The sequence below is a fragment of the Parus major genome, chromosome Z (genome assembly GCF_001522545.3).
Source record: "Parus major isolate Abel chromosome Z, Parus_major1.1, whole genome shotgun sequence".
Lineage (NCBI taxonomy): Eukaryota > Metazoa > Chordata > Aves > Passeriformes > Paridae > Parus > Parus major.
The window spans coordinates 33,235,642-33,252,593 of NC_031799.1; the positions used below are offsets into that span (position 1 = coordinate 33,235,642).

The 16,952-nt window shown below is 36.3% G+C and overlaps 1 protein-coding gene across 3 annotated transcripts in view; it reads left to right on the forward strand.

Annotated features, from left to right (window-relative positions):
* Positions 1–16,952, forward strand: part of FOCAD (focadhesin) — a 92,895-nt gene that overhangs the window by 31,067 nt on the left and 44,876 nt on the right. For all 3 annotated transcript variants that reach the window (XM_015653065.2, XM_033511375.1, XM_033511376.1), the window contains 5 exons: positions 1,032–1,289; positions 9,595–9,699; positions 10,178–10,279; positions 11,386–11,516; positions 13,140–13,266. In XM_015653065.2, coding sequence (XP_015508551.1) covers positions 1,032–1,289; positions 9,595–9,699; positions 10,178–10,279; positions 11,386–11,516; positions 13,140–13,266 — 723 coding nt within the window. The remainder of the gene's footprint in view (positions 1–1,031; positions 1,290–9,594; positions 9,700–10,177; positions 10,280–11,385; positions 11,517–13,139; positions 13,267–16,952) is intronic.

A 16,952-nucleotide genomic window follows, 5' to 3' on the forward strand; every position in this document is an offset into this window, starting at 1 on the left:
AGACATATAAGGAGGAGTGGGAAAAGATGTTGGAAATTTTTTTTAACTTAATCACAATAGTATATGACCCCTATATTCCTGGTTAATGCCTAGTTTTGTACCCTACAGCATTTAGTTCAAATGCCAAAGGTTAGCGTGGCCTTGTCTTACCTCCCTGTGAGTGTGACTAATAAGTCACGTTCCAGCTAGTGCTTCCTTATTTATTTGTGTTAGTGATTAATATGTCCTAGCTGATATCTCAGTTTTGAGAACAAGGGTTGTGTGTCAGACCAAAGAATGATAAGAGAAATACATAGTGACTTGATGACATACTCGAGGTGCTTTCAAAGAGAAAAGATTTATCAGAAGATCCGGAGCCATATCCAAACAAGTCCACAGAAATAGTTAGCATATATATAGATGTATTCAAAAATGGGATGAATATATATTAGTTTCAGAAATATAACCCAGTCTGTTAGGTTACAAAGAATTCCCCATGCATCCAGGAATGCTATTTAAGTATGTCAGCTTTCTAACCTAACAAATTGGATAGAGTTTACTTTCCTGTTTACAGTGGCACTATTGTAGAACATTTTGTTCTGAGAAGCAAAGCATTTCTTAAACAAAATATGTAAAGTCAGGTTAACTTGTACTGTGGTATTAAGTCCTATTAAGAGTTAAGACAGTTTTAAAAAATAGTGTAGATGATAGTTAAATTTCTGGGATTATCTTGTCATTGTTAGGAATGTAAGTTTTTAACATACTCCAGAATTACAATGTCCTTTTTACTGGGCAAGTAGCACTGCAGTTACCATCAAGAATAGGAATGATGGATGTCAGATAAAATAGGAACTCCTAAGCAGGGAATTATTAACCCATTGAAACATCTGTAGTGCAAGAATTCATATAAAATATTTTGAAAAAATGTATCACAGCTTATTATTTATATTTATTGCATTGGAACCATAAAAAATATTTTGTTTGTTACGATTGTTCTTTCATGGTATCTTACTTGTTTGATTGAGATTTACATTTGTTTTACTTTTTCTCAGGTGTCCTACAAACTCCTTTGCCCCATAACCAGCTCTTACAGTTCATTATATACAACCTGGAAGATCATGGAGCTCATGAAAGAGAAGTCTGCAGTTAATAAGTGGTTATGTTCAGTGAAGTCACTGCTACCTGTTAGCACTCAAGTACCTGCCCATGTTTTTCTTTTGTTGGCTTATCTACTGGTCCAAGAAAATGGAGACAGTCTTCGTGATGTACTCCAGGCTACAACAGAAATAGCCAAGGCTGATTGTTCTCAGGTATTTACTTAAAAATAAATAAAGTTTTCTTTTTAGTGGTTTGGGATTTTTTTCAGCGCTTGGGTTGGATTTTGCAGCCTGAGAGGGGCAAGTCTGCCACAGCTTCATGATCCTAGTTCTGACAAGTGGCAAAGCTGCATTCCCAGTAGGTGCAGTAGGGATCCCTCCAGCAACAGTGTGTCAGTGTGTTGAAAACATGCCCTCTGGATCCCAGTCTCACCAGCTGTTGACATCTGGAAACTGCAGTTGCTGATGCAGACTGCCCCTCATCCTGCTCAGACAGGCACCCACATATGCTCCAAGCGTGCTCTCTTTTGTGTGTCACCTAGAGCAAAAGTATGTATTATGTCTCTGTTTTGGAGTATTTTGTGGTTGTTTAGACTTAGGAAAGGAGACTGGTTTATTTGTTGATACTATCCAGGAAGCATGAAAATACAACATGAGGAAGCTGAAAAGGGACTACCAAATAATTTCTAACTTCTGGTGACCTTATGAATTATTCTTTATGTTCTTTTGTGGTTACTGGAAGACTGCCAAGTCCCTTGTGACATCTTCATTCTTGCTTCTTAGAAATATGTGCATAGTCTTTATATATTTCAGTGCTGAATTCAAACTAGAATTATACAGGATGCTTAAACTTACCTACGTAATGTGGAAAGATAAAGGAGGTTATCTGGAAACAGCAATGCAGAATGCATTGAACAGAAACAACCATAACTAGTTTGTAAAATAGGCAGGAGAGAAGTGTTGATTCAGCTTTAGTTTATGCCATAAAGACAGGCTTTATTTTCTTTGGGGTTTTTTAAATTGCTTTCTTCTCAAAGAGTTTGCAGCATGTTTGCAAGTTTGCACAAGAGTTTAAAAAAAATAATTATTTAAGTAAATGTTGGAAAACTGGTTGCATAAAAATATCATCTCCAGGAAATCTTATCATGAGGAAAAACAAAATCCTTTTAAGAAGCAGACATGGTTGGAGTAGAATAATTTTACTGAAAAATAGCACTTTTTACCTGCTACAAGCCATTTAGACCTCTTGTTGAGAGGAAGGGTGCAGAGCTAATCAGTGATAAGGGAAAGAATGTAAAATTTAGCAGTGATGAAGACTGTGATCTGACTGTGGCAATGTCATCCTAGGCCAGGAGTAAGAAATGAGTCTTCTGGATATATTTGCTTCTGTAATTGAGACAGATTTTTGAGGGAAGTCACAAAGCTAAAGGTAATTTATAGATGCTTTGTTGACATTTTTTTTTTTAAGTAGTTATTAAAACTTCAGTTTCTCACTTAAGTTGAAAGCACCTTATTCACAGGTCAGGAGTAAGCAAAATGAATTGCACTTCTGTATAAAAGCAAAGCTGAGCTGATGCAGAACCACCTGGATATCTCTTCTTTAACTTTGTTTTTTCTTCAAAATGTTTCTGTAAGTCAGCTTTCAAAACTATTATGATTTATACACCTCATCTATAAGTAGTTTGACATGTCCACTTAATAGTTTGTAACCAGGGATCCAGGTCCCAGTCCTTGTAAATTCTCTGGGAAAAGGGCAGGTAAAACATACATCTGCCCTGTTCTAGGAACCTTGCTTGGACTTGTGATCCAGTCTGCTGCAAGTAAGGCAGCCTTCTCCTTGTGCCTAGCTAGTTGTGTAAAAATGACCAAGATAGCTCCAGGTGCACTGAGAGTGGGTTTCTGTTTTTGTGAACTGTCTCTAACCTGTTTTATTGCATTGGGTCTTTGAGTTGGATGAATTATCAGTGGCATATTACAGGAGAGGGAAAGGAATACTGCTTTGTTTATTAACTATTTGCTATAGTTGTTGAAAAGGCAGTTTAACAGTCATATAAGAAAAGCAATAACTTGCTGAAAAAATACAGCTGAAGTAATATGTTACCTGAGCAGAATTCCTTGAAGCCTGACTGTAGGGAGTGACTGCTGTGAATTTCATTGTATTAATATAAAATGGTTCCACTGGCTTTAACTGTACAGGTTTAGAGACAAATTAAAGAGCAAGTTGGCGGAATTACAGAAGCTTTAGACAGATAAATGGAGAGGGATTTAACCTGAAGCTGATCATGTTTAGCATTATGTGAGTGGGTTTTTCTGCTTTGTTTATTCTTTCTTTAAAGCAGAAGTTTTGTTCACCAATACAATAAGTAAGATTAACGGACATAGCTTGTTGAGCTAACAACAGTAGTCAGAATACCTTAGTATGAATGAATACCTAAGAACCCTTCCAGGCTCATGAAAAGTCCTCCCTGGCACTGGGAAGTATGGCTTGTGTCCAGAGGCAATGAGAAGATGACATTTAGACTTGATCATATTTTTTGCTTCCCTACCAATCAGCAGAAGTCCATGTGAGTTAGAAATCATTGTAAAAATGCAGAACTCAACCTGATTTGTTGATACTTTCTTGCAGGCTCACATTTTGTCAGCTGATAAGGTGTGTAGATGGAGAGCTTTTAGTTTTTAAGATTACTGTGGGCATTAAAATAGTTTTCTGCAACATATGTATAATCAGGTACCTCTCTAGTAGTATCACATAAAGCAATCAGTGTAATTGGTAATGTAGCAGATGTTCTGCTGAGTAGTGTTTGAAAATTTGGCATGGGAAAAGTAGTGTTCTTTGCTGGGATGATATTTTTGTTCATAGTCCTCAGTTAAGTGCAACCAAGGACACCATATTCTCCAGTTAGCAGTATTTAATTCATTTCTATATTTTAAATTACATATTTTACTCCAAAAGATTTTACTGCTTTGAAACTTGAACTTACTGTCTGTGTCAGATGAACTTGGCATCCCCTGGCATCTGTCTTGTCTCTGACAAGTTATTTTAGTTCTGAGTCTGCTTAATGGTTCCACAGAGATTATTGCAGTATAGCAGTGCCTGAAAGATTATCACATTGTGTCTTGTAGGTTCAGTGCTCTCTCTAAGGCAGAAAAATTACCTTAGACTTGTCTCATCTTTCTCTTGCAATAACAGTACAGCGAGAGAAAGCATTGAGCCTTCTGGATGGAGACTATAACTGATTACTTTAATAAATTCAGTCAGCAGTATGATGGCAACTAACGCTAACATATTGATGGCAGAGTTATACTTCATGAATTGCTATATTTGGTTCAGTGCTTTATTCAGTTCCACAGAAATAAACGGTGTTTTATAAAAGATGGTGGAAATAAATGGTTGGAATGTAAGTTTAAGAAAGTGAAAAACTCATCACAACAAACTTGTTAGACATTTTGAGTCTTCAGTTCCTTAGGGGACTTCCTGAAGGTTGCAGTGGAGAGTGGTGTGCAGCATAGAAACAGTTAGAAAGCTGTTCTGAAGAAGAAAGAAGTCAGAGGACAGGTATGGAAAGAAGAAAACAAAAAGTGGCTGTTAAGCCAAATCTTATTTTTATACAATTACATCTATATTGCCTTGAATCTGACCCGGTAGTGTAATGTAGTGGCACTTAAACACTCCATTTAAAGCCAGATATTTGTAACAGATGTATTCTGAATTCTTTGAATCTTTGAATCACATCCAAATCAAAGTAAACTTGTGCTAGAAGTTTACTAATTACTACTTCAGCACTTAATGTTGCAGAAGTTAAATATCTACAGGGTAGAATTAAGAAGTGTCTACTTTGGAGCCACTGTGAATTACCTGTACTCCAGCAGATTATATAGAAATGCTGAGATGTCATGGTGAAGGTCATAGCATAACAAGAATTGTGTGGTGGGGTTTTTTGTTGTTAGTTATTTGGCTTTTTTAAAGTGATCTAGACAGTCACGAATTCTGCTGCTTGTGAAATTCCATTACTTTGTTGCTCACAAAGGGACTCAATGGTTGTAGCTGTGGATATTGAATTGAAAAGCCACAGGTTATTCCTGTGCAAAATCTGGTTGAAGAATTGTGTTTCAAAACAAAACAGAGTCAGAAAGAGACATTGCTTTCATGTTTATTACAAATTCACAGAGTTCACTAACAGTAGCTAGTATTTAGTTTTCATACTAAATGTTGTTTTTACAAGGTGTCTGTTGTCTAAACTGGTGGACCACTTAAAACATCACTAAGTTTAAAAATTATCACCATAATTGATCTTGCAGATATTGTTCTGGTTATACTTTTTGTTTTGTTTTTTTTTTTCCTTTGGTTTTAGCTGAAACATTTTGGAGTAGTGGTTCTGAACTTTCACTATGGAAGGCCAGAAGAATTTTCTAAAGGCTAAGGAATGAAGAGTAGTACATGGGCTTTTGAAGTCAAATCACTGCACAGGCTTCAGAGACACATGAATGATTTAATAAAGTCTTTCTAATTGGATGAATTGTCTTGTGCAGAAACTGGTATTACACGCTATGAAACCCTTGCTGTGCTGCAAGGAGAAGAAATTAAATTATCTGACTGAGGTCACTGGTGGATATAGCACAAGATCTGTTACTGTTATTTGAGGATTATGAGTCTATAGAGGATATGCTTTCTTTATGGACCTTCAGCTGCTGGAATGAACTATTTTAGTGGTAAATTACACTTTCTGGGAAGTTCATCTGAAGATGCATTATCTTCTGTTCTTTGGGGTTTTGGAGTGCATTAATACCCAAAAATGTAAAATTCATTTTTATTCTTGCAGAAAACATGTACAAGGGTATGTTGGACAGAACTTGTCTCGTTCAGATGGTGCCTGATGCTTTTTTTGTTTGATTTGTTATGTAAACTTTAGCGAGTACGTGTAGGCAAGGAATCATGCCATAGTTTAAGCTTGTGGACAGACTCTTCATGGTTGTAACTTACTGATTAGGATCCTGCTAAAATACATGAAACCTGAAAACCTAGGTTGTGTTTTCTAAAAAGTGCTTCTGATTCTTGAGAGAAATTTATTTGATAGTTTTATAAAGAGAAACTTAGCTACTTTTATGCGCTTATCTGAAAAACTTGTGCCTTCATCTGAATTATCCAGTAGTTTTGTCTTGCTCTTAGAGACAAAAAATGCCAGAGTACTGTGCGCTTTCAGAAGTCTTCTCATTTTGCTGTCTTGGCTGCTGGACAACTAGGTTGGTGGTTGATCTGCCAAAATTCAGCCCAGAAATGAAACCTACTGTTCTCTCTCTTAGCTTCTGCTTTTGAAGAGCAGTTGTCCCATAGCTCCAAAAAAAAAATCATGCCACCAATTGGTAGAGAATGCTTCTCAGGTATATTTATTAAATAGTACAATTTTGTCTCACATATTTAGTTTTATTTTAAAACGGATAATTGTTGAAAAAACTCAGCATCATTTTTGTGATGCAAATTAGTTTTCAAGTCAAAAAACATGATGTCAAAACCCTTCTTCAGATTCCTAATATCAGTCTTGACCTATCTTCTGCATCGTCTGCTACCATGGGGAATGCAGAAGGCAGTGTTGATAGGCAGCAGGCCTCCCATTCTGAAGCTGATTCCTGCCTACTGGGAATTACTGAATTGTCATATCAGCTTTGTGGAGCCGTTACACCCTTGATGAAGACATAGCATAAATTTAATATTGAAATTAATCCCAGTGTTGTTTATCTATTATATGAGGGAGACTGAAAGAGGAGCAGCTTTGCTGTACCAGAACATTTTGGAGTCTTTCCTAATCTTACAATTGAAATACACAGTTCAAAACAAACAATCCATAAAGGATAACACTTTTAAAGAAGTTTCTAACTGTCTTTACAGTAGTACATGCATAAACATTTCCTGAGAATTTTGTAAATCAAACTTAGTTTCTGTTTACTATATGTTACTGTAAAAGTCGTTGTAAAACTTTGATTTAATATATGTTTACTGTAGAATAAACTTTGTAACAAGACAATTAATGCAGACACAGGACTTGAAATGAGCTTCCCATCACAGCTGATGAAGGCTGGGCTTAAGCAGAGTGACTTTAGAGGGTTTGAATGTTGCTATAACTAAGGATTATGAATATAATTTATTTTTAATACCATTTGGTTTCACTGCTAATGTGTAGTCCAGTGTAGCTACAACTGAGAAAAATGAAGGAAGTAGTTTATTGACTAGAGAACTAGCTTAAGATGAAACTGAGTTGCCCAAGAATCTGCCTCTGGCAAGAGGAAGGGGTACTATGGGAAGAGACTGGAATTAAGCAACTTAGGTAAGGATGTTGATAATTATGATGACATATCTGTCATCTGTATTGCCATCTTATATAGCCTATTTGCCCAGCACAGCATTTATCAGAGATGGACGTGATTTAAAGAATTGACAAAATCCTCTTATCCTCTGAGCTGAGAGCCTTCCAGTTATTCTGCTGCATATGAAACTTTTTGGATCATTTTATTAGAAGACATTTCTTCCCTATTCATGTGTTAACATTTGTATGGAAAACTTATGGATCAGTGGAGGAGCATGTGTGACCTCCTTGAGAATTTCGAAACTTAACATGGTGATGCAGGTTGCTGTGTTAATGATTACCTCTGCCCCAAAGATACCCAATGCCACTGCTTACTCATCACCCTGCAGTTTACCTTGTATCATTCAAAGATGTAGGTAACAGTAAATCAGGTGCTATATTTTTTTCTTGATACTCAGGGTACAAGAGGTGCCCAGAAATATAACTGCTTTCCTCTATCCGGTCTCCTATATTCAAGGGGACTTTTTGTCTACCAGTACTATTTGGTTTCTGCACATCCTCCCTGTTACCTAAAGCTTGATTTAACCAAAACAAGGTCTTGCTTGAAGGATGTTGAGCCTTTGGCACTAAAGTCTTCTTTCGGGTTCTCTTTAATCAGGAAGTTAATTTTCATTTTCTTCCTATATAGTGATATACATAATTTTCTCTCAGGCAGTGCTGTTGTCTCTAGCATGGGTAAAGTGGGAAAAAAACAACTGCTCAGACTAACTTAAACAAGTCATTACAGTTAGGGAGTGGGAAGAAAAGGTCGGACAGCAAATTAAATCTCATGTTTGGAGTGCAGGTTTCACTTTTCTGTGTTTCAATGTTAATGCAGACATTAACACTTAATTTATTGCTGAATTTTAACTGGGACCAGAATTTACATCAATTCTGCCATGTGTTAGAGAAGTGGTATAACTTACTTCCCCCCACCCCATGCCCTTTATTGTTTTAAAGAATATCATGACAGCAGGGAACATCAGTGTTTTCAAACACTTTTTTATTGGCAAACCATTGCCAGTAAGGTACTGTGAAGAAACTTAGCTCTAGCCTAGACAAAATCAGGACACAATTGGAGCTGTAAAACTGCCCAACTTTTCTTAAATCCAAATGTTTGAAAGAAGGGGAAGGGAAGTTGCCAGTGGGAAGATGCTTTCAGTTTGGGTGTGAAAATCTGTTCAAATTAACATTACCCTAAATTCTCAGCCTCATTTATTGATTGTGCCTCTTTCTAGGCAGGTCATAGGGTGATGCCTGATTCTATAGAAAGTAGACAGAACCTTGAGAAATAGAGAAAGAGGAAGACTAGTCAATTCCACAAAAAAATCTGGAATATTTTTGGTTTATAAAAGGATTTGTTCTATTTAAGAATGTCACATACTATTTGGAAAATTGAAAATAGTAATGCATGATAGTTAATTCATTAGGTGGTGAATGCAGATTCCAAAACTTGGTTTAAGTTTGTGGAAGCATCAGTTTACACTGCTGAACTGTAAAGATAGTGATGACTCTCAGAACAAACCATTTTTTTCTTGGTCTCTGATTTGGAACTAGAACAGAGCCAAGTATGCAAAATCCCAGAGCACTTGAATAATTAATTATTATTCTTCCTGTGGACTGAGAGAAATGTTTTTACAGTGTTACCATTTGCTCATGTAAAAATGCAAGTTGAAACAAATGTTATAGCAGAATTTAGAATTTTCCATTTTTTTAAACCAATATCTGTATAAACCACTCGTATATATATTTATGAATATCATACATAGATAGCATATATATTTGTGTGTCTATGTGTGTTTGTATTTAAGTAGTCATAAAAAATGACATAATGATTTAAGATTAGATTTAAAGTGATCTTATCACACAGTGATAAGAAGGTGCACAAGAAAAAACTGTAGCATCCGGTGGTGGGAAAATCTGATCAAAAAGGGAAGGGAGATATATGTCTCCTTTACTTTATTGTAACTTCAGCAGCAGCTCTCTGGAAGTTTTGTACCCTATACTAAAGAATGCAGTAAATTATATTGTATTATGTGTCAGATTTGTCATATATATAGGCAGAAAAAGATAAATACAAGATACGATTTTCTAGTATGTTGGGACAAGTTCATTGTCTTTCCTAAGGTACCATGTTGGCAAATTTGGAAAATTTATTTCCTGCATTTGTTCTGTTTTAGGTCCCAAATCTGATCCCAGTTCTGATATTTAAACTGGGGAGACCTCTGGAGCCTGCACTTTACAGGGAGATAATGTATACATTGCCTACACTTGGTGTACATAAGGTCAGAATTAAAGATTTTTAGTTAAATGAAAACTGTATAAAAAAAGTGAAAACTATGTAAAACTGTATGAAAACTGTATAAAGGCAGTATATTTTTAATAAAATGAAAACGGTATAAAAATATGAAAAGGTCATATATTTATAAAAACTATTTAGACTGAGCAATGTATGTCTTGTTTAACTGATTTTTAAGCTTCTGCATTACTTTGCAGTATTTTGGATGAAATATAATATTTGTTTTAAAGTGAAATGTACATTATACTGTCTACACTGTATGATCATTATATATGTCATGAGAGGATGCTCTTGGACTTGTTATTTGCTGAAGTGTTTTGGAAAATGACTTTCAGGTTATTTCTGATACTGCTGTTGGATGGTTTTTCCTGGTTGTACTTGGTTGTAAAATAATGATTTGTAGATTACTCTTTGTCCTTGGACATATAAAATAACAAAAATACTTGGTTAAAAATTTCTTTCAGGTTTGTGTAGCCCAGATTCTACGTGCTATACACATGCTGGGGAGCACACCTAAGCTCAGAGCAATTGCCTCGCGGCTGATGACATCATTATGGGAAAGACAGGTTAGAAACTTCTTGTAGTGTTACTATAATAAGTCCAGTTGAAAAACTTAATTACCACTAACCAAGGAAGAAAATAATTGTGGAGCATTTCTTCTGCTAGTATGTCATTGTCAGCACTGTGAGGTAAATGGTGTTAATGGTGCCTACACTGATCTTCTAGTGGAATATTTCAATAGTATATCTTTCATGAAACTGCCTTTTCATTTCATGACATCTCGAACTGTGATTAGAAGAAAATTGTTCAAAGGATGGCTTTCTGTGAAGTAAGAACAAGACTTCAGTGCTGTGGTTTAACCCCAGCCAGCAACCAAGTACCACACAGCCACTCACTCACACACCCCCACCCACAAATAAGACTGGGGATCAAAATCAGAAGGGTGAAAGGAATCAAGCTGGTGGGTTGAGATAGAGAGTTTAATAGTGAAAGTAAAAGCTGTGCATACGAGCAAAGCAAAACAAGGAATTAATTCACTGCTTTGCATGGGCAGACAGGTGTTCAACCATCTCCAGGAGAGAAATCATGTGTAAAGGTGGCTTGGGAAGACAGATATCATCAATCCAAATGTCTCCCCCTTCCTCTTTCTTCCTTCCACATTATATCCTGAGCATGTCATACAGTCTGGAGTACCTTTCTGGTCAGTTTGGGTCACCTCCCTGGGCTGTGCCTCCTTTGCACCTTGCAAGCATCCCCAGCTTTTTCACCAGCATGGAATATGAAAAGCAGAAGAGGCCTTGGCTGTGTAAGCCCTGCTCAGCAATAACAAAAACATCTCTGTATTATCAACCTTTGTGTTCAGCACAAATCCAAAACACTCATGCACACCAGCCACTGTGAAGAGCATTAACTCTATCCCAGACAAAACCAACTCAAGTTATGTCTAATAATTTGCTTCTGTTTTTTTTAAAGATTCAGTTCAGACCTGGCCTACAAAAGCCGGTTTGATCTCAATGTAGCATTAGAGCCAAATTATGAAAAAAAGCAAATTATGGTATGCAATAATAAAAATCAAAATGGTATGTAGAAGTCCTGTGAAAGTGCTGCCAATTGAAAATCTAGTCACATTTTTAAAGGTGTGATGATAATTTTTAAATTAAACTTTTTCTAGGATCGAATTTACCCAGAACTGCAGAAGTTCCTGGCAATGTCCGATATGCCCTCTGTGTCTGTTGACAAAGATGCTCAATGGGAAAAGCTGATTGCTAAAGCTGCTTGTATAAGAGATATATGTAGGCTGAGGTAAGTGCAAGTATTACCCATCTTATGTCTTTGTAAAGGAAAAGAGTAGTTTTCAGAAAAACTCCATCATTGTTTTTACTTACTCTGTTACATTAATTGTGAGTAATATTTTTCTAGTTGAGACACTGTCTCAGCCATTACTCACCTGAGCAGCTACTTAAGTTTGGGGTTTACTATTATGACTAATAGTTATGACTGATAGAACACACATATAAAAGCTGTTAAAATTAAATGATCTTCATACTGGAACAAAAGATGCGTCCTGTACTGGCTCAGGATAGAAACTTCAGGCATAACACTTCCAGACTGGAAAACGGTAGAGATGAAAAAATACAAGAAAGAGCTAATGGTCTCTCTTTTGATCTATTCAAAGCAAGATAGATTTTTTTTTCTGAAAACCATATTTTTTCACATGTACATTTTTGATCTTTATTCAGATATAATACCACAGAACACTGTTGTGCAAGTCTAATTGGATAATGCATTGATCCTTTCCAGCTCTAACAATCCATGAATATCAGTACTTGATTATAGTTTACAGTTATTAAATAATTTACAGTTTACTAAATCCACTAGTATTTACTTCCTGGTTTTATGCACACCACACCATCTTTCCTATTTGTCATCTATCTTGGGTTCCAGTTTTCACTTTCCTTCTTGAAGCTATTAACAGCTGGGAAGATTCATATATTTTTTAAGTATCAACTAAAAAAAAGTTCCTAAAGAAAATACCTTTTCCTTTACCTCTTCAACCTTCTTCCATTTTGCCAGACAGTATTTTTCAAGAAATATTTTAAAAGTGAAAGCAAGAGAAATCTCAATGCATCTGTAATATTTTTGTCAGGTAGGTGATACAGCTGGAGTTCAGGTGTTTGCACAATCTTTGTGCATTTAGAAATTGTTTGGAAGAAAGTGTGAACAAATAGATAAGTTGCAATTTACCATGCATATAGATCACCTACCAGATACTATTTACCAGAATCTCTGTAAGAGATAGTATGAGGAATTGTCAAACACCTTGCCCACCACAACCCAATGAAACTGAATGGATAGTTAATAGACTGGAAAGCTAAAGCAGCCCATGCAGTCACTGAGGGAAAGACAAGTGGTACTGCAGCAGAAAAAGAAAAGGGGGGGAAAAAAAGGGAAAACATAGCTATCTGATGTAATAGGGACAGAAAACATTTGGTGGTAGAATCTCCACCAATATGCAGTAGAAGCTACTTGCAAGAGACTGGAACAAAGTGCAAAATAATGTCTTTAATAATGCATTTGGACTTTCATTCTCAGTCCCTTCTTGAATGATGTAATCTTTTAGTGAATGCAACATGCTTGGACAAAACCTTCTATAACTTAACCACTCAGTGATCTTTTATTTAGAGCTTGATGCCTAGTGATTTAATTCTCTGTGTCACTCAACCTTCAGAGCTCTCTCTATTTCTCTATTATCTTCCTTGTGTGGTTTTTTTTTTTGGTTTTTTTTTTTGTGTTTGTGAACTCCCAGTTCTAGGCGGTTTTAATTGTCACTTAAATAAAACCAGCACTAAATAGATTTTTGTGTATAAATTATTATTTGTGTGTATCTGTGAATATTGCCTTCTTTTTTTATTTTTTTTTCTTTAGACCGTACCAGCATGGAGCAGACATGTTGGCTGCAATTTCCCAGGTATTAAATGAATGCACAAAACCTGATCAAGCTTCACCCGCTGCCATAGTATTACAGGGTCTACGGGCACTTTGTGAGGCTGAGGTAAGATTAAATTGGCTTGCCCTTGTGTTTCGAGTTTTGCTCGTGGTTCATGAACTTTTTTTCCCAAGTGGCTTTTTTTTAAGAGTACATTGAGTTGCTGCAGAATTTCTTTTTCTTCTGACAAATTTAATTCTTCTCTTCCAACATAAGTTAATGGTTCTTGGGAAATTGTACTGTGACCTTCCATCACAGCAGATCAGCCCTTCAGTGCATGGACTGAAGTTTTAAATCAGCTTTGCAGTTTATTGCAAAGACATCCTTCTGTGCTTTCTTTGAGATTTGGAAAGGAAGACTGGTACATAATTCTGATTGGCTGAAAAGCACTTAAATAATGTAATTTTTGTATCTTTTTAGTGACCTGCCCTGCTGTGTCTCATTCATAGAGTATACCAGATAGGGAGTGAAATAACTAGCAGCTGGGAGGCTTGTCTTTTACCATAATGCATTCATTGCTTACTGATGAAGAGGACGACAAGCCTGGGGACAAGCTGCCAGAGAGATTGTGCTGTGTCCTTCCCTGGAAATTTTCACATTGCTTTTAGATACAGCCCAGAGCAACTGGGTCTGATCTCTTTGTAACCCTGCTTTGAGCAGGAGGCTGGGCTGGAAATATCCTGAGGTCCCTTTGAACCCAAATAGTACTGTGATGCTACAGTATCTCCAAGTTAAAGACAAGGCTCTTTGTTTCCACATCTTAGACAGTGATATCCAGGTGTTGTGGTGCAGGCACAGACATGCTGTGAATCTGCAACTGACGAACTGTACTATACAGGCCATCAGAGTAATGAACTAATTGTATCCTGCAGGAATATTGGATTACCCATTCTCTGCCTAACGGCATTTTTATGGTTATCCACTAATACACTTTCACTGCACTGTTTACTGCATATGTAAATGGCATGTAAGGCCAGCCATTGCCACATTATTTGAAATCACTTAGCAGTTCAAGAACAATACAGTGAATCATCCATAGATGTTTGAGATGTTTGTATTCAAAATAATTGAAAATCTTCAGACACTGGCAGCTAAGAAACAATTTATTTAGGGTAATTTTTTTGTTTGCCTTTTGTGTGAAATTTGGCTCTTCATAAGGTCACATAGATACTTTGAATGTTGGCCTTGGTATTAAATCAGTGTTCTTGCAGGCTGTATTGTATTTAGACTTTGTCTTGCAAATAAGTAGGATCTAGATATATGATAAATTTCACAGCCTGCTGTAATAGCCTCATTTGAGAGCAGATGTATACTGTACCACTTGTATCAGTTGAAGACTGGAAGGCTAAGACTACTCAAGATAGAAGAAAGAAAGGATGTAAGAAAGGATGGACAGACAGATGTTGTGGATTTTGTGGATTTTTCCTGTCCAAATTCAACTCGCCTTATTTCCCCAACTACAGGGTAATATTCTGGGAGACCAAATCTATCAACTAGCTATTCTGAAACTTCAACAGGGAATTCTCTTGGGGTTTGGCAAGCTGGGTAACCATTTGGGTTAAGTAATTTAGTCTGTCTCTTACTTATTATTTAGACTGTAGTTTGCAGTGCAGAAAGGATATAATCATAGAGGTTGGTATTGTTTTGGTGTTTTCTGTCTCTGCCACTGACTTAAGGGAAAGGGATATAGTCGCCGAGCTTTTCCATGTGCAGCTGATTAGATGTAGAATTTTAAAGAGGACCAAACTTTCAGTCAGCTTCTGAACCAGAATGATAAATTATGTTTTCATATGTATAGTGTTGACTTGGTTGATGATGGAACCTTATACACAATGTGGCTTTGTCAAGGTTGAGTTCTGTGAGTCTCAGAAGGGCTCATTTGTTAAAGTAATGCAATGATAAAATGTGCCGTAACATTTCTTTTTTTGCTTGACTCTTGTGTAAAAATAGTTACCCGCTCTGCTGTCTGCAGCAATTGTTTTATGTAAAGGTAATGGCTTTATTCAAAGTGAATCCTACATGGCTAGTGTTAAGAATAGAAGCTTAGCTTTTGCAGAAGGGCTAGCTGCTTCTGCCCCCCTCTTTTATTTTTTGGTAGATGTAACAAAAGGCCTGTAATGAACAATATGCAGTGACTTGCACATCAGAAATGGAAAAAAATCACGGTTCTTGCCAGATTGCATTTCCTATTTCTCAGCATGTAACTTGTTTTTCCCCAGTGATTTCAGCAGAAGCTAGTGTACTTCATATGAGGCTATCCTTGCATCAAATTAATTTCATGTATCAAGTACAGTATGCCAGCCAAGAAACAATCAAGAATAAAATTTCTTAGCATAGTGCTTAAATCCCCTTTCCATTGGAATGTTGTTGCTCTCCATTTTTCTCCTTTCTCACCCTTTTAGGGCAGTAGGTCACTTGAAGCAAAAGTGCTTTGTCTTTCCTCAGCATCTGTAAAATTTAGCTTTTAGCTTTTTCCCCTCTAGTAGTCAGTGTTTTGTGCAATGGCAAGTTTGTTATTTTAAAGTAAATTTTGGAAATACAAGAAAACATAAATGTAAACCAAAATGTATTATACAAAAAGTGCTGTATGATTATTAATATCTCCATATGACAATGATATGTTAATTTGAACAAACCAGAATGAAAAAAGCCCACACAACAAAAAATGAAAACAGACTTAAGAACTTCTACCAAAGTATGACACTAGCATGTCTAGATCAGTAAACACACATTTTCTGAATAGCACTGATCCTTTTTTTTTTTTTAAGACAGTAATTAGCATACCAGTGTTGTAAAGTCCTATTAATCTTGCTAGTTTTCTAGAGTATTTTGCATTTTCAGATGATAGCTTTGTTGAACTGTTCAGTATCTATGGAATCAAGGGGATTTTCCTTGGGGATTCATGACTAGCAGATAAATTTCATCACAAGATACTTACCACAGTTGTCCGTTCCTCCAGGAAGACACTGTATCAAGGTTATTACTGCTTCTTTTACCTTTCTTTATTTACTGTGGGTTTTTATGGTGTGTAAATCACCAGATTCCCACTGTTCCCGTGCCCCTGTTCCATTAGTTTACAGTACATCATTTGGTAGGAGTTCTCTGTAGGACAGCTGTTAAGTTGTAAGTCTAGAAAATACCATCTGAGAAGGAATTGTACAGTCTTAAGCTAAATCTGAAACTTTTGTTAGGATGCTGGCTATTTTTAAGGCCTTTTAACTCTTACCTGAAGTTAAAGAATGTGTGTTACTACAGGAAAGAATAAAATTAAACATGCTTGGCTAGCTAATGATTTGTTATTCTTCCTAAATTACAGGATCAAATCCCATGAATGCTCAGCTTCTTTTTTCTACATATTAATACATGTTGTGTTTTCCAGACAATGAACTCATTACAAATTTAACATTTCTAGATAGCTGAGGAGAAACTTCTAGTGCTAATAGATACATCTGTCTTTCTGAACACTGGAAGACCTTTTTTCTTATTCTTGCAAACAGTCTGTTTTGAAAGAATGGAAAGAGAGGTATCATTTTCCCTTGGAACGTTACCAGATGAGGTCTTTCTAGCCATCAGTGGTTGTTACCATAGAAACACACTCATGGGTTTGCTATTCCTGAAATGGATTCAACTCGAAATACATCTTTGTTTTTTTAAACTGCACCCTGAAATGTGTTTCTCACTCGCTGAAGTGACTGCCTAATTTGGCAATTACCTGCATTCAGAGATACAAAACATTGTTTTTTCAGTGCAGA